This window comes from Sminthopsis crassicaudata, chromosome 1, assembly GCF_048593235.1.
Source record: "Sminthopsis crassicaudata isolate SCR6 chromosome 1, ASM4859323v1, whole genome shotgun sequence".
NCBI classification, from domain to species: domain Eukaryota; kingdom Metazoa; phylum Chordata; class Mammalia; order Dasyuromorphia; family Dasyuridae; genus Sminthopsis; species Sminthopsis crassicaudata.
This window is the reverse complement of record NC_133617.1, coordinates 2925141-2943172: the sequence shown is the minus strand read 5'-3', so window position 1 is coordinate 2943172 and position 18032 is coordinate 2925141. Positions and strand designations below refer to the sequence as shown.

Below are 18032 nucleotides of genomic sequence, written 5' to 3'. Positions count from 1 at the left end.
TTTAGGCAGCACTGGGAAGCTTATCTACAGAGCTGTCCTAAGAACTTCATATTTACATTTACGAATGGACAAGAATTTGAGAACATTCTTATTGTTAATAACTTTAATAATGGGCACAGAAGGAGAGCAGAAGCATTCGGTGCAAGGAGTGACATTTCAGAAAGCACCTCATCTTTTCCAAACTGAAAAGAGAACTCTCTGGGCACTGTAGTTTAAGCTGGCTGCTTAGTGAAATCTGTCAATGGTCAGTCAGATGGGTGACTGTTTTGTGTGTTCAGAAGAAAGAAGAAATTTGGGGATGATTTCATGGAAGAGAAATAATAAATATTTAGATTGTTTCCTTTAAAGCAAATAGAGGTCAGTATTGAATGTGGAAGTATGCATATGAAAAGGTGAAGGACTGGAAGCCTCTCTCCATTTCTATCCACATTCCTTATTTTAAAGCTCTCCTGATTTAACCTAACATTATTTAACTATAATTTCTTTACTGATACAGATTCAATATTTAAGGCTCTTGGAGAAAAAGCAATTGGGATCTTTGTTGTATCACTAACATTAAAATTATAAATAGTCCTGACCATATACTTAGAGAAGAGTAAAAACAAAAACTTCTAAGCTCAAAGAGTATAGGAATTAACTCTAGATGTCCTTGTGGAAACATGACTGAACTGTCTAAGGGAGGGATTCATGAGAAGCCTTCATCTAGAGCCTTTGTTGCCAGATGATATAAACAGCAGGAAGTCTGGTGAAGAGAAGAGGCAATCTCTTCTATTCTGGGATTATTTTTCCTTGATCCTGATCAGACAGAGCATGGCTGGATAAGTTGAATAAGTCTCCTTCACAAAAAGGCAGAATCTTCCCTACTGTGACGTGTGGGTATATATGTGATCCTCAGCTCTGAAATACTATTTGTCATAGAGGATTTGAGTTTTTATCAGCCCTCTTATGCAGTCCACGAATATCTGTATTTGTCAGAGACAAATATCCTTGACAAAGGTTGTGGTAATGATCATCAAATTTTCAAACAGGCGTTCTGATGTGTCTTAGAGAACAAACAATACATATGAAGTTGTGTCTGATGATAGTTAATGTGGGCTCATCTGTAGAGTAGAGTAATGGGGTATAAAGAGTCATGAATGTCTTACATGGTGTTTCCATGTTTTCCATAGTGTTCATGTGTATGAGAACTTTAGAGAAGCATTAGACCACTTATGTGCAGTTTAGGACATGTTTCAGCTGTTTTTAATCATTTTAAAATTGTATTTATTTATTTTCTTAAATGTTTACAAGCAATTGTTACTATATTTTATTTCATTGCTTCCAATAATAGCATGTCAAAAACAATTTTTTAATGTTCTGAGCTCCCCATTCTCTTTCTCTTTCTTCCTTTATGGTGTCCCTACTTAAACTGGTAAGCGTGCAGATATCAGTTATACATGTACAATCATGAAAAACATTTGCAATTCATTCATTTTTGTAAAAGAGAACTCAAAAGAAAGAAATAAAAAAACATGAAAAATAGTATGCTTCATTCAGGATTCAGACAATATCAATTATTTTCTATTGATGAAACATATGTTCCTTCATTAGTTCTCTCAGAATTTCTTGATTCATCGTATTGATGAGAATTTCTAAATCCTTCAGAGTTCCTTATGGTACAATAGTACTATTTCAGTGTAGGAGGCTTTCCAGGTTATGCTCACTACACTTTACATCTTTATACCTAGAAATTTCCAGGGATTTTCTTTTGCTTCTCATTTATATCAAACTATCTACATTCCCTAATCATCATACACTGTAGTTAGTATAGCCATTTTACAATTGAAATATGTGCATTTGACTTCCAATCTTTAGCCATATTTTTGCTATGGCTAAAGATTGGAAGTCAAATGCACATATTTCAACACAACTGCTTAACGAATTTAGTTCAAATTAGTCCTTTCTCACTTTTGTAATAATATTGGTATATAGATTGATCAAAGGTATTGCTGGATGGAAGGATATGAACAGTTTTAAAGCCTTTTGATCATCTTTTCAAATTCTTTCCCATAATAATTGGAGCGGATTACAATTCCAGCGTGTTATGTCCCCAGTTTACAATATCCCTTACAGGATTTTTTATGATTCTCTTTTTCGTTATGTTAATCAATCTAACAAGTGGGATGTGGTACTGCAGAATTGTTTCAATTTGCACATCTCTAAAAATAGTGACTTAGAATTTTTTCATATGCCTGGAGATAACTTTATATTTAAGAAATGAAGTCAATCTACAATACACATTGCAATTCCCTTGCCCAGTTTGCTGCTGAATTTTACCAGAGACACTTCTTGCAAAAATTTTCCACATTTTTTGCTTTCCTTTTTTGTTTTTGGGATATTTGTAAATCTGATAGGAGTCTTTTGCTACATCCAACTCGTTTTGAATTGCATTTCTCTAATGTTGAAAAAACATTTTTTTTGTTTCCTGTTGGTTCTATTTATAGCAATGATACATGAAAAAAATGAGCTTTATCATTATACTTGAAAAGTCATATTCTTGGACATATTTAGTGATTGGGAGGATGTCAGCTACTCAGCTACATTGTACTGGGGGTGTCTTTCCTGTATCACTCATTTAGATCTCACTAAACTCCTTTAGGAATCTCAGTTTTCGGATTTCAAAAAGCCAGAAATACATATACAGGGTCTACTGGAAACCAGTTAGATTTTCTTGTTGAAAATACCACAATTAAAACCCATAATGACATCTATAGGTGAATATTATTTTGTCCCAAATTAAAAAAGTACACAGTTCTGATCATGTGGTTTTCTTTCATTCACAAAGAAAACCTTGTCTTCAGCCTCAATCATATAGAGCTGGTTTACTCTAGAAATTTGTTCTGGGCCAAAGATTAAATGAAGAAATAATTTATCTATTCTGGTTCCTTTGGGAAGCTTAAGGAAGATTCATTGCCTGGATGCCTTCAATAAGTCATTGTCTTTTTGAGAGCTCAGAGAGAGATAGACTTTCAGAGAGAAATTGTCATTTGTGATAAACTTACAATAAAATCTAAAACTTTCTTCTAACAATAAATACGCCCATTTGACTTTGTATTTTACTTAAGTTATCTCAGGAGCAGCAGGCACCTGCTCATCCTTATTTTTTTCCTCAGCCAGATTACGTATGGTCCATTTGATCTCAGTCTTGCTGACAAAGTCCAGTTTCCTTCCTTCTATCAGATGGCCCACAAATCCTCTTCTCTTCACCAAGGAATTGTCCGCTTATTGGCATATTTTCAATGGAACTGGATAGGTCTGATTGTCTTTGATGATATGAGAGGTGAGGAATTCCTCAAGGAAATAAGAGAGGAAATGAAAAAGAACAGAGTTTGTGTGTCCTTCACAGAGAAGATCCCTCTCAGTGACAGAAAAATTAGGGAGACCTCTGAGGCCTTCATGTCCAGGATCCTAATTTCAGAAGTCAAAGTCATTGTCATTCATACTGACACAGACTCATTAACAATTATGGGAGACCCACCATCATTTTTATTTCCAACCAAGAAGGTGTGGATTGCCACATCTCATTTAGACATTACAAGGAGAGCCTTGTACCATTATGGTTTCACTTTTCATGCCACTCTCTTCTTTTCACACTTGACTAGTCCACTCCCTTGGTTTGAGACTTTTATCAGGAAGATTAATTCTCCTTTAAGTATAAGGAACAGTATTATTCAGGCACATAGGCCATCACCTTTGAAATGCTCAGATCAACCAGATATCCCAGAGCAAGATTTATATTTACCAAATGCCTCCCTGAAACATTCACCTTTTTACCCTGTGGACATGGCCCCATCCGCCTTGAGTTACAACATCTACAATGCTTTTTATGCTGTGGCTTGGGCTCTCCATGAAATACTGATGAAAAGATCTGAGAAAAGATCCTTGGGAAATGAAGAATCTGCATTGCCTCATGCATGGCAGGTAATATGGAAAGTGTGGTGCCTTATTAGCTATGATTTTTTGAGTATGTATTTTAGTAATAAATGGGACATGGGAGACATTGAAGATTTTTCAATTTCTAAAACTATTCTTATTGTGTATTCTTCAAAGTTTTTATTGTTGGTTTCCAATATTTGTCAAATAGCATATAAAGTTACTATGAAATGTCCTTCCTAGAGTCTTAGAGTTGTAAATAACTTAGGTTTCATATTTCCTATTCAGCTCTGGCCTTCTTTTATCAGAAATATTTGAAGGCCCTTTATTTAATTAGGAACCCAATTTTTTTTTCCTGAAGGACTGAACTTGGGATTTCCAGGTAGGTGATTTTTACTTGTAAGCCAGATCCGTTTCTCTCCAAATTAGGCTGTTCTCTGCACTCTGATCTTTCCATTAAGAAGGTGGGGATTCTTTTTTCATCCTCAATGTGGTTCCAATATATAGATGTGTTTCTTTCTGCATCCTTGCACTATTTCCTCCTTCACCTTGGAGGTCTAGAATTGGGCTATAGTATCCCTGGTGAGGTCCTTTGGGGATCTTTTTCAGTAGATGATCTGTAGCTTCTTTCATCCTATATTTCCCCTTCATTTTCTAGAAAGCAGGAGAAATTTACTTGATACTTTCTTGAAATATAGAATTCATGTTCTTTTTGATTGTAGAACTCATGTAGTCTCATAATGTTAAATGATTTCCCTTCCTACTCTTTTCCAGGTCAGTATTTTCCATTGTGATACTGCATACTGTTTTTCATTCTTTTTCCTTTTGGTTTTGTCTTTAATTTCTGAAAACATCATTACCTTCTACCTTCTTAGTTCTAATTTTTAAGGAAATATTCTCCTCAATGAATCCCTACATTTCCTGTTCAATTTGTTGAATTCTGAATTTTAAGGCTTTTTTCTCTTCTAAGTCTTTTTCTGCTTCCTTTTACATCTCTCTCATTTTTATTAATGCTTTTTTCTCTACTTCTCTGACTTCATTTTGAAAATTCATTTATAACTCTTTTGTGGCTTTAAACCAATTCTTACTTTCGTTGAGGATTTTGGATATAGGAGCTTTGACTTTATTTTTTTCTTAGTATAGATTTTTCATCTTCCTGTTCATCACATTAATTTTCAAGGAACAGGATAATTTCTGGTTGTTTGCCAATTTTCCCAGCCTATTCTTTGATTTTACCTGTGTATTGGAGAAGTGCCCTGTTTCCAGGGTAAAGGGGCCAATGTCCCAAGCTTCAGGAATTTTGTGCAGTTATATTCAGGGATTCTTCTAGGGAGCTGGACGTTTTACGTCTCCTAAGGTTGTCTGATCTTGGAAGAAATCTCTTTATTAATGTCTTGGCCTCTATTCTGTTCTGTGAATCTTGTGTGATAATTGTTAGGATTACCAGGTGAGAACTCAGGTTGTCTGGACAGTGACAAGGTGACAACACAATGACAAGGTGAGAATTCAGCTTGTCTGGACAATGACAAGGTGAGAACTCAGGTTGACTGGACAGTTCTCTAGCTCAGACCTTTGGTTTGGGCCTTTAAAGGGAGTTTACACCTTAGGAATTCTAAGAGGAACAAGTTCATTGGTGGAAGTATTTCTCCAAGCCCCATTGAGTTCTCACCTGCCTATTTTCTGGGAGGATAAAAAAGGGCAGCATTGTGTCTGAGAGAATTGACTCTGGGCTGAAAGGACAAGAACTGGAGGAGATTCAGAGCTCCCAAGAAACCTGCACACAGAGGAAAAGATTTTACAGATCTCCTCCCAGAGAATGATTATGATTGAGCAGACGACCAGACCCTCACAATTCAAGAACTTTACAGATAATTATCTTCCTAACTCTCCAACTGTGAGTCAGGAAGATGTGCTCGATCTGGGTACTGGCAAACAACCAAGTCATGCCCCAGGGCTTTAAAAGAGACCCCTGTAATACCCTTCTGACAAGCTCTTCAACCCTCTTAACATCTGTGGTACAAGAACTGTTGCAATGGCTACCACTCCTGCAGCCTCTTCAGGTGTTCTTTATTCAGTGGCTAAGGTATTGAGCTCCTGGTTGTCTTTGAATGTCACACAAATGGTTTAATATTCTATCCTGGAGATGGCAGAAAACCACTGGAGATAATCAAGGATGGGAGTGTCAGGGTCTGGCCTGCACTTCAAAACAATCCCTTCCCAGGCAGGAGGGAAGGTAGAAGAGTAGAGGTTTAGTCAGAGGCAACCAGCAGGAGGATATTGCAATAATCCAGGTGTGAAGTCATGAAGATGTTCCAGTAGCAGAGAACAGGAGGGGAACATATTAGAGAGATGTTGCAAGCAAACCTTGACAATACATTATATAAATGGGGTGAGAAACAATGAGGACTTGAGTGTGAAACTGAAACTACAAACGCAGGAGATGCAGGCAACCCTGCAGGTGGCAGAGGTTAATTTCTGTGTCCCAGAAGAAACCCAGATTTGACCCCACCTAAAAATAAGAGCACAAGACTCCATAAATTCTCATGCACAATTGCCTTTCCTTGAGGTACCGCTTACTGATGAGCATTTCTCTTCTCTTTCAGCTGCACTCCTACCTGAAGAACACCCAGTTTAAGAACATTGTTGGTGAGCAGGTGTTTGTGGATGAGAACAGACGTACAGAGGCTGAGTATGCCATTATGAACTATGGATACTTTGATTATTATAATGATCATCTTCTGTACGTGGGGGACTTTATCCCAGAAGCTCAGCCCGGTCAAGATTTTACAATTTGTGCAAATGTCATAGTGTGGGACCTGTGGAGTTCAAAGGTCAGAGCATTATTATTAATTTGTGCTCCTAAACAGGAAGAAACCTTGACTTATGTGATGTACTCTCCATTATTGACAGGTGCAGCTGGGTGGGAAAATGGCTAGAATGTAAGACCTGGTTCTCTTTCACGTGTCATAAGTTCATACATGTGTCCCCTGTTTTCTCTGCAGCAATCCTCTTTATCATTTTTATAACATTATAATACTTTATTATATTTACAACATCTACATAAGTATATTGTTAAACGCACAGAGAAATTTAGTTGCATATATATACATATATGTAAAGTTATATGTATGTGTTCACACAGATATCTATAAATATAATATGTAGTTCAACAAATCTCCAATTTATGGACACCGTTTCATATTCCCATTTTTTGCCATTTCGAAAGCAGGCATAAATATAATTTTAATTTGTATTGTTTCAACTTATATAGCAAAGAAGGAAAAAACCTTTAACTTTACACAGCACAACATAGAGATTCAATATATAACCATGACTTTCCATTACTTATTATTTACTTTTTTCCTACAAGATGTATATATGTATCTATATATCTATTTGTATGTGTTTGTGTGTTTGTGTGTGTTTGTGTGTGTGTGTGTGTGTGTGCGCGTGCAAAACAAAAGTATCCATGTTCTATCTCTTTGCAGGTAAATTGTTTATACTTGCATCTGTCCTTTGTAATTGATTTTAGAAGGTATAGCACACAAAATGTCTTAGACTTCAAAAGTTTTATTAGAAAACCATTGCTGCTACTGTGCACAATATTTCTTAGTTCAAATCAATTTATTTTTTATTATTTCATGCAAATTTTCCCCTCTTTTTCTAAAATCAACCAGGTTACCATGTCTAATAGCACAACACTATTTTCTCACTATTTTATACACCAAATCTTATTTAGTCACAGTGGATAGAACACCTACACTGGAGCCAGGGGGACCTGAGTTTACACCCAGTTTGAGACACTGAACACTGCTTAGATGTTTGACTCTAATCAAGTTGCTTAATCCCAATTCACGCACACACACACACACACACACACACACACACACACACACACTCACACATACATTCACTCACAACCAAATAAGACCAAACTCTCTTAGAATTATCTTTTATTATCTAATTGCTGAAATGAATCAAGTCCATCAGAGCTGATCATAATCTTACTCCTCTGTAAAATGTTCTCAGGGTTCTGTTCATTTCACTCAGCCTCAGTTTAATTCAGTCTTTCTGAAATCATCCTAGTCATTCTTTCTTACAGAACAATAATATTCCAGTAGACTCCTATGCTATAACTTTTTTACCCCTTCCCCACCTGATGGGAATTGACTCAATTTCTATTTCCTGGTCCCTATAAAAAGAGCTGCTCGAAACCTTTTTTCATCTATTTGTTCTTTGCCCTCTTTTATGATCTCTTTGAGACAGATACTCAGTAGAGACTCTGCTGGATAAGAGGATATGCATATTTTCTTAGTCCTTGGAACATCATTGCTCTCAAGAATGGTTGAGTCATTCCAGAACTCCACCAATAATAATTAGCATCCAAGTTTTTCCATATCTCTACCAACATTAATTATTATCTTTTTCTGCCATCTTACTCAATCAGAGAATGTTAGGTTCTCACTAAGTGCTAAGTCGGTACTTGACAATTCTCTAGTTCTGGCCTTTAGTGGGAGTTTTCCTTGTGAATTCCTGGGGAGGAGCTTGCATGCTCAAGAGGAGCAAATTCATTGGTTGAAGTAATTTTCCCCAGAAGTCCTTGTGTTATCCCATGCCCATTCTCTGGGAGGATAAAAGAGGGCGGCACTCAAGATAGGGAGTCTTGTCTGGACCAGACTTGAGGTGGCTCTCTGGAGGGAGAGAAAGAGTCTCTACACCAGGTCAGAATTGGCAGCAGTGAATGACAGTAGATCTCCTCCCAGAGAGTGATTAACAGTCTCTGGAGATGACAGCACATTACAAGAGAAAGTTTCCTTTATTTGGATTTTCATTGTCAATATTGATTTAGAGCAGTAGTCTTCAAACTTTTTAAATAGGGGGCCAGTTCACTGTCCCTCAGACTGTTGGGGGGCTGGACTATAGTAAAAACAAAAGCTCACACTCTGTATCTGCCACTCAGCCCATTTGCCATAACTAGGCCGGCCACACAAACCTGGTCAGAGGGCTTCTTCTGGCCCACGGGTCCTGATTTAGAGCATATTTTCATATGACGAAAAATGGCTTCAATTTTTTCATCTGAAAATAGTTGGTTCATTCTTTTGACCATTTATCAATTGGGGAATGGCTTATATTTTTATAAAACTGACTCATATACATACATAACATATATATGTATATATATATATACATATGTGTACATAGATATATAAATCTATGTATTTATGTATTTGAGAAATGAGACCTTCAAAAGAGAGAGTGCAGTAAAAAAAAAAATCCCCAATCTTACTGGTTCTATTCAAATCTTGGCTATCCTGTTTGTTTGTTTGTTTTTGCGCAGAATGTTTTCCATTTGATTTACTCAAAATTATCTGTTTTGCATGTTTAATGTTCTCCATTTCTTCTTTGGTCATAAATTCCTCCCTTCTCCAAATATCCAAGGGATAGATCAGCCTTTATTCCCATAATTTGCTTATAGTATCAATATTTATGTCTAAATAATGAATCATTTTTTTCTTATCTTAATATAATACTTTAGATGTTGGTTAGTGTCTAGTTTCCAGGTTTCCCAGCACTTTTAGTCAATGAGTGCATTCTTCTCCCAGAACGTGGAGTCTTTCATTTTATCAAACACTAGATTACTATAATTGTTGACAATTCTGCATTGTATACTTATTTTATTCCACTGATCCACTATGCTTTTTGCCAATACCAAATACCTTTGAAAGGTACTGTTATACTGGTTTTATTTCTATAAGTTCTAGACCTTATTTGTTTGCATTTTTCATTATTTCATTAATTCCTGACATTTTGTTTTTCCAGATGAATTTTTTAAATTATTTTTCTGATTCTAAAAAGCAAGGTCTTGGCAGGAGGATTAGAATGGCACTGAATAAGTAGATTAATTAGAATTAACATTTGATTAGATTAGCTTGGCTTACAAATGAGCACTTGATATATTTCTGATTGTTTAGATCTCACTTTATTTGTAGGAAAAGTGTTTTGTAATTCTGTTCCTATTTTTCCTGCCTTTATCTTAACAGACAGACATCCAAATATTTTATATGCCTACCATTATTGTCTTTTTCCTTTCCATACCTTGCTGCTAAGATTTATTGGTAACATATAGAAATACTGATAATATATTTATGTTTATTTTACATCCTGTGGAATTGATAATGTTGTTAATTGTTTCTAGTAGCTTTATAGTTTATTCTCTGGAATTGTATAAATATAACATCATGTTATCTACAAAGTGTGATAGATTTTTTTCCTGCACAAATTACCAGATTCATTCAAAAATTTCTTGTATTCTATTTGCTTAAATTAACACTTCTAGTACATTACTGAATAATAGTGGTGAGAATAGGTAACCCTATCTTATTGTAGATGTGTTGAGCTTATTCTTATAAACATATAATATTTGCTGAAAGGTTTAGCTAGATGCTATTTATAATATTTAAAAGAACTCCATTTATCCCTATGCTCTCTAGTGTTTTTAATAAAAAATAGATGTTCTATTTTCCCAAATAATTTCTATGCATGGATTGAGATAATTGTATGACATCTGTTACTTTGGTTTTCGATATAGAGAGTTATGTTGATAGTTTTCCTTATACTGAGCCAGCCTTGCATTTCAGATATAAATCCCAGGTGGGCATAATGTATTATGTTTCATGACAAGCTACTAGAATCTCTTTTCCCTAGGTTTTTGCATCAATATTAATTAGGGAAATAGGTTTATAATTTTCTCTTTCTATTTTGGCGTTTTTTTTTTGTTTCCACATCAATACAATTTCTATGTCATAAAAGAAATTTGGAAGGACACCTTCTTAAATAATTTTTTCCAAATTGTTTACATAATATTAGAATTCAATGTTCTTTAAATGATGAAGAAAATTCACTTGTTCAGGAAATTTTTTTGAGGGGATTGACTTAACTGATTTTCAAATTATATTTTCTAAAATGAACCTCTTTAATTATGTTATTTCCTTTTCTATTATTCAGGATGAGCTATATTTTTCTAAGGATTCATTCATATCATTTAGATTCATGTCATTTCTATTAGCAAAACTTTGGAAAAATTGTTCCTAATTTTTGCTTAAATTTCTACTTCGTTCATGATAAGTTCATGCTGTTCATGATTCATACTTGATTCCCTTCTTTACTTTTTCTAATCATATTAACCAAAATTTAATCTATATTGTTGTGTTTTTTTCATAAAACTCAAATCTCAATTTTATTATTAATTCAAGTTTCCTCCCTTTCAATTGTATCAATGTCTAATTTAATTTTCAGAATTTCTATTATTTAATTGGAAATATTTAACTTGTTCTAGCTCTATCTTTTTTACTTGAACTCCCAGTTCGTTGGTCTCCTCTTTATCTATGTTATCCACAAGAACGTTTAGAGACATAAATTTTCACCACTTACTGTTTGGCTGCAATCCATAATTATTGGCATGCCATCTTATTATTGACATTTTCTTGGAAGAAATTATCGACTTTTCTATCATCTGTTGTTAGACTTACTCATTATTAATGATTGAATTATTTACTTTCTAATTAATTTTGGGTCTACTTTTCCATGGTCATTTATTAGAAGTATTTTTATTGCATCATGATCTGAAAAGCATACATTTTGCACACCTGTCTTTCTATATTTGATTCAGAGGATCTTATGCTCTAAGAAGTGGTCAGTTTTTGTAGAAGTGCTATGTTCCACTGAGAAAAAGGTCTATTCTGCTCTCTCCCTTTTCAATAGTCTTCAGAGATCTATCTTACCTAATTTTCTAAAATTCTATTCACCTTCTAAACTTCTTTCTTGTTTACTTTGTGGTTTGATTTATCTACTACTTACTATTTTGTAATTACTATTTTGTCGATCCTGGTTCTATTTTCCACATCATTAGTTTCTTCAGTGAAATATTTTATATTTTCTTCAAAATTTTCACTTAATTTTTACTTTTGTTTCATTGATTTTATTTGTCTACTTGAGTCATTCGTTTCCATCTGTCAGATTCTAAGTTTTAGTAACTACATTTTTTTTCCATCAGTGTTTCATCTTCTTTTGCATTTGGCCAATTATACAAATGCCCATGGACATGGAAATGGAAATTTTGTTGCATGGCTTTTAAAAAATTTCTCTAATTTTATTTTTAAGTAGTTATTTTCTTTTTCAATTTGCTCAAATTGATTTTCATTTTTTTAACAATCTTTTTTAATTATAGCTTTTTATACACAAGACATATGTGTGGGTAATTTTTCAACACTGACCCTTGCAAAACCTTCTATTCCAACTTGTCCCGTCCTTTCCCCTACTCTCTCCTCTATATGGCAGGTAGACCAATACATGTTAAATATGTTTTTGTTTGTTTGTTTGTTTTTTGAGGCTGTGGTTAAGTGACTTGCCCAGGGTCACACAGCTAGGAAGTGTTAAGTGGCTGAGACCAGATTTGAACTCTGGTCCTCCTGAATTCAGGGCTGGTGCTCTATCCACTGTGCTACCTAGCTGCCCCACATGTTAAATATGTTAAAGTATATGTATTTAACATATGCAATACATATATATATATATATATATATATATATATATATATATATATATAAATACACACACACGCATATATATATATACATATACATATACATATACATAAAAGGATCGTAAAAGAGAGCTAGAAAAAATGGGGAAAGGAAAGCTTTGCAATAGGTTCAGGATAACATATGTAGCTCATTAAAAGATGGAGTAGAAAAAGAAATCAACTCCCTGAAAAACAGAATTGTGAAATGGAAAAGAAAAACAACTCCCAGGAAAACAGAATCTGTGAATTGGAAAAAGTAAACAATTCCAAAGAAAAGAGAATTTGTGAACTGGAAAAAGAAAATAATTCTTTTTAAAAAACTTTGCAAATTGGGGAAAAATTTCATAAAACAATACAACTCACTAAAAAACTCAATTGGACAAATACAAAAAGAAATAAAAAAGTGAATGAAGAAAATCATGCTATGGAATATTATTGTTCTGTAAGAAATTACCAGCAGGATGATTTCAGAGAAGCCTGAAGAGACTTACAAGAACCGATGCTAAGTGAAATGAGCAGAACAAGGAGATCATTGTATACTTCACCAACAATACTATATTATGATCAATTCTGTTGGACATTGATCTCTTCAACAATGAGAAGATCCAAATCTCTTCCAATGAACAGAAGCAACTACATCCAGAGAAAGAACACTGGGAAATTAATATGGACCATGACATTTCTGCTTTTTCTATTATTGTTTGCTTGCATTTTTGTTTTTTTCTCTCAGATTATATTTACCTATGTGGTAGGGACTAGATCAGATCCACCTTTAGATCTAGAGCCAACCTGATTTTGGCTTCCACAGGGTCTGAAATCTGCTCTCTTTCCCTATAGAAGTTATCAACACTTAGTTAAAGCTTGCATTGCCTTTTTGCTCATTTTAAGAAAAAAACACAAAAGCTACAGTCTACTTATGGGGGGCAGTGTCTTATGTTCAAGCTGCCTCTGCAGACAATAGGAAGTGGCAATGAAGCTGCCTTGAGATTAGCCATTGTGCTGAAATCAGGGGCAGAGGGAAGGCAGTATCTGCACTGGGAGCAGTGACTGTGGCTGCACTTGGATCATTGTGAGTCACTCCATTTGTTGGGTTGTTGGCCAGGTCTCTAGAGACTCCAGCATTTTGGGGTTATGGCCTTTACCCCTGTGTTTATAGCTTCTCTGCTGATCTACTGGCTTGCTGCCAGGGCAGAGTGGCAGCCACTGTGCTAAAGTGCTCCCCCCAGATTTTCCACCAGCAGAGACCACACCCCGCCCCTTTCCAGTCTGCTCAGCATGAGCTGTTTCTTGTGGTCTCACTGCCTGCCTGAGGTCTGTGCCTGGCCTAACCCCAGTCTGTCCCCATGCACGAGCAAAACAGATCTTTTCTGGAGAATTTTGAGAATATTTTCAGTTGGCAATATGTTGTACACCCAATATCCACAGGTTCTGACAGTCAAGCACTAATTCTGAGGCTGAATTTTGTTAAAATTGATTCAGGGTAAAGGAGAGCTTAGGAAGACTCATGTGTTCTCTCCAGCATCTTGTTACCCCCCCAACCAAATTGATTTTTAAGAAATAATTAATTTCTATATATTTTTATTTTTGCCAAATTCGTTTTTAAAAGAGTTGTTTCTTCTAGACATTTCCATATTTCCTCTTCCAAGCTTAGGTTTTTATTTTCGCCATCATTTTCTTTCATAATTCTCATTCCTGCACATTTTTTCTGTCATCTCTTTTTTAAGATATTTTTTGAGCTTTTTCAGGAGAGCCTTTTGAGCTTGACAAGAGTTCATATTCACCCTGAGATTTTATTCATAGGCATTTTCTCATTGTTACCCTCTTCCAGTCTTCTATTATGATCTTCCCTGACTGATATCTCTTTATGATCAGAACTTTTTTTTTTGCTCCTCTTTTCACTTTTAAAATTTGAGCTCTGTTGCTTGGAGACACAAGAGATAGCCTAAAGCTTCTTTTGCAGAATAACAGGGGTCTCTCATTGACTATGTGGGGCCAATGGTGCTGCAAGCTTTGCCACTGGGCTGGCTTACTGAGGTTCACTGACTCCCAGGTACTCTTCTATGTTTGCCCTGGATGTCTCACAGCTGAACTGCGGATGTACTGGCTTTCTGGATGATGACACAGTAATCACTATTGCTGTACTTTGGCTAAGTGACTCACACTAAATTCCCAATGCTGGACTTCTCCAGGCTGTCCTAGATGTACCCTACCTCTGCTGGGCCGTGATGCACCCTCTGTTGTCCACAAAAGCCTGTCTTCAAGGTATATCTGAAGCTCAAAAATTACATTGCAAATGTTTCTGGGTTCTGTCATCGGGCACTTGTTCTGCCAAAAGTGTACACCACTCCTTCACCAATTCCTTCAATTTCTCTTTCATCATCTATTATTGAAGAAAACATTTCCAGTACAATATTGCATAATAATGGTGTTAATGGGCACCCTTGTTTAACCCTTGACTATATTAGGAATACTTCTAGGCATTTAACATTCACATTACTTTGGGAACAGCACTTGCAGTACAATGGCCACCCCCAAGAAGAAGCTTCAAGATCTTTTTTGGGATCTCTCCCACATCTATGACTGAGACAAGGGAAGTCATCTTCTCTATAATTGGCCAACATATGGACTATCTTTAAATGATCAGGGTGTGAAATACATTTTTATCAATGGTTCTATAGGAAAAGGTTTGTCACTGAGTGTTGCAGAAGAGTGGGTGACAAATGGAAAGAATAAGTTGGATCATGGCATAATTCAAATACACTTTTAATTCTGTATCTGTAGACGTGGTTCTCAATCAGCTGCATTTTTCTTCAGAAACATAAATAGCTATCAGTTAAAAATGTTTATTCTCATCTCCTGTCACTAACTTAGGTTCCCTCTGCAGTATGTAGCGCCAGTTGTCCTGCTGGATTCAGGAAGTTGCCTTTGGAGGGGAAGCCACCTTGTTGCTTCAGCTGCTCCCCATGCTCAGAAGGAGAAATCTCCAGTCATAGGGGTGAGTTACTGCAAGGAACCCTAGCTCCTGGTAATTTGTGTCAGAGCTCGCAAGTCTCTTTGGGTCTTCCCTGCAGATGTGACAGAGCAATAAAAGAGTTGTGAAACTCACAAAAAAGAGGGAGAAACAATGAGGAGAAAAATGTTTTTAAGGAAACAGAATGCTGAAAGCAAGTATGGATCTGGTGTGTCACTGAAGCATTCTAGATACTAATTTCAGATCTCATGGACCTGAAAGGTAGGGTGAAAATAAGGTGAATCCGATATTTGAAATACTAGTAAAAAAAATCCAATAGAGGATCCAAAGAGAATTTTTCTTTTAATTAATTGATGAAATGAAGGGATTAAAGGGTTACCTTTTCATTGTTGAATATATCCTGGAAATGGTTCATTTCTCTTGGGATTTTGAAAAGGAGGAATTCCAAAACAAAAGAAACATGTTTTCTGTAAGAAACTTGCCAAATATTTAGTAAGTCATTATTCAATCAATCAATCAATAGTCATTTAGTATGAGAAGAACTTGGTCATAAATAATGGGACAGAGTGATAAAGAGGAGGTGAATCCTTCATTAAGGAAGATACTATTTCAACAGAGGAGACAAAAAGACACGCACTATATCTAACAAGAAAATGTTTAAAAATTCATATAAATTCAACAATAGTAATTGTTGAAAGATCTAAAATGGGAGGTGGAAAGAATGAGGAAGTATTGATACAGGCACCTCTTTAACTTGATTTGTTGCCCAATACAACACAGGCAAAATCTGGATGTTTGATGCTAAAGGTCTCCACTGTCTAAGCTTACTGTCCTTACTGATTACATTAAGAAGAAAAGGTGGCATCACTTATGTAAAATGAATAAAGAGAACTTGAACCAAAGCCAACCAGTGATCAAGGGCAAGAATAGTTTTGATCTGACCAGTATACCAAGTAAGTTACCAGTGACTGTGTCATCCCAGTAAAGAGAGAATGGGGTTTTGTGTTCTATGGAAGCAGAAGGACTTGCTGCAGCTCTCCTGAGTATTTCGTACTGTGGGAATGAAGAGAAATATTTTAATCTAAACTTTATGTTCTTGTTTGTCTCCTGCAGATGCTGAGCAGTGTCAGAAGTGCCCAGAGGATGAATATTCCAATGAGCAGAGAGATCACTGCCTCCCCAAGACTGTGACGTTCCTGGATGTGAATGACCCTTGGGGGAAGGCAGTGACAGCTGTAGCTCTTTCACTCTCATTGCTCACTGCCCTGGTTCTATGGGTCTTTGTGAAATTCCAAGACACTCCCATAGTCCAAGCCAATAACAGGAACCTCAGCTACCTGCTCCTCACCTCCCTTTCCTTCTGCTTCCTCTGCTCCTTGCTCTTTGTGGGCCGTCCCACCACTGCTTCCTGCCTTTTCCGACAAACAGTATTTGCAGTTGTGTTCACAGTGGCTGTTTCCTCCATTTTGGCCAAAACTATCATAGTGGTTCTGGCTTTCAGGGTTACAAGGCCAGGGAGCAGGATGAGGATATTCCTTCATCCTAGAGTGCCCTACTGTGTTGTTCTCATCTGCTCCGGAATTCAAGGGCTCTTCTGTGCCATCTGGTTGGGGAACTCTCCCCCCTTTCCAGAAGCAGACACACACTCTGAATCCCACCACATCATCCTCACATGTAATGAGGGCTCCACCTTTGCATTTTACTGTGTTCTGGGCTACATGGGCTTTCTGGCCCTGGGCAGCTTCACCATAGCCTTCCTGGCCAGGAACCTGCCTGATGCCTTCAATGAAGCCAAGTTCATCACTTTCAGCATGCTGGTGTTTTGCAGTGTCTGGATCTCTTTCCTCCCCACATATCAGAGCTCCAAAGGGAAAGCCGTCATGATTGTGGAGATCTTCTCCATCTTGGCCTCCAGCGCTGGGTTACTGGGCTGCATTTTTATTCCCAAATGTCTTGTGATTCTCCTGACATCATGGGAAAATACCATAAAACTGAACAAGGATCAAAGGCCTTCCAGGAGCAAGGATTTTTCTTTTTTTTAAATTTGATATCTTTATTTGCCCCAGTTTAAAGTAAAACACTAATTTTATCTTTATTTTTAAAGCTTTGACTTTCACATTCTCTCCTTTCTTCCCCAAGCTCAGAAGCATCGAGCTTCCACATGTGCAGGTACATAAAATATTTTATAAATGTCATGATGCCTACATGCATCATTCCTTGACTTAATAAAAAAAACCCTTAAATATATATATATATATATACATATATATATATATATATATATATATATATATATATATATATATATATATTTGCAGGTGACCAGTCTGCTATATTGCTTGACTTTGTACACATTATCTTTTAGTTTTCATATTTTCATGTATATCTTTCCGGATTTTTCTGGTCATTATACCTAGAGAATCATCAAAGTATTCCATCACAATTACATACCACAATTTCTTCAATCATTCTGCATATGATGGGAATTCTCTCAATTTCCAATTCTTTCCCCAAGAAAAAAAGTGACATCCAGATTTTTGTACATATATTTCCTTTTCCTTTTTTCTT

The 18032-nt window shown here is 36.0% G+C and overlaps 1 protein-coding gene across 1 annotated transcript; it reads left to right on the top strand.

Moving 5' to 3' along the window:
- Positions 1 to 5944: 5944 nt before the first annotated feature.
- LOC141563983 (vomeronasal type-2 receptor 26-like) lies at positions 5945 to 17645 on the top strand. Its single transcript, XM_074306294.1, has 4 exons — positions 5945 to 5995; positions 6516 to 6743; positions 15365 to 15488; positions 16578 to 17645. Exons 1-4 carry the CDS (start codon positions 5945 to 5947, stop codon positions 17504 to 17506), a joined length of 1332 nt encoding a protein of 443 aa, XP_074162395.1. The 3' UTR covers positions 17507 to 17645.
- The last annotated feature ends 387 nt before the right edge of the window (positions 17646 to 18032 follow it).

Bases quoted from the DNA above. Each gene is read 5' to 3' on its own strand.
- LOC141563983 (XM_074306294.1), top strand. From the start codon at position 5,945: ATGGCTACCACTCCTGCAGCCTCTTCAGGTGTTCTTTATTCAGTGGCT. The intron at 6,744-15,364 runs GTCAGAGCATTA...TCACTAACTTAG, and splicing joins GGGACCTGTGGAGTTCAAAG to GTTCCCTCTGCAGTATGTAG. The intron at 15,489-16,577 runs GTGAGTTACTGC...TGTCTCCTGCAG, and splicing joins AGAAATCTCCAGTCATAGGG to ATGCTGAGCAGTGTCAGAAG.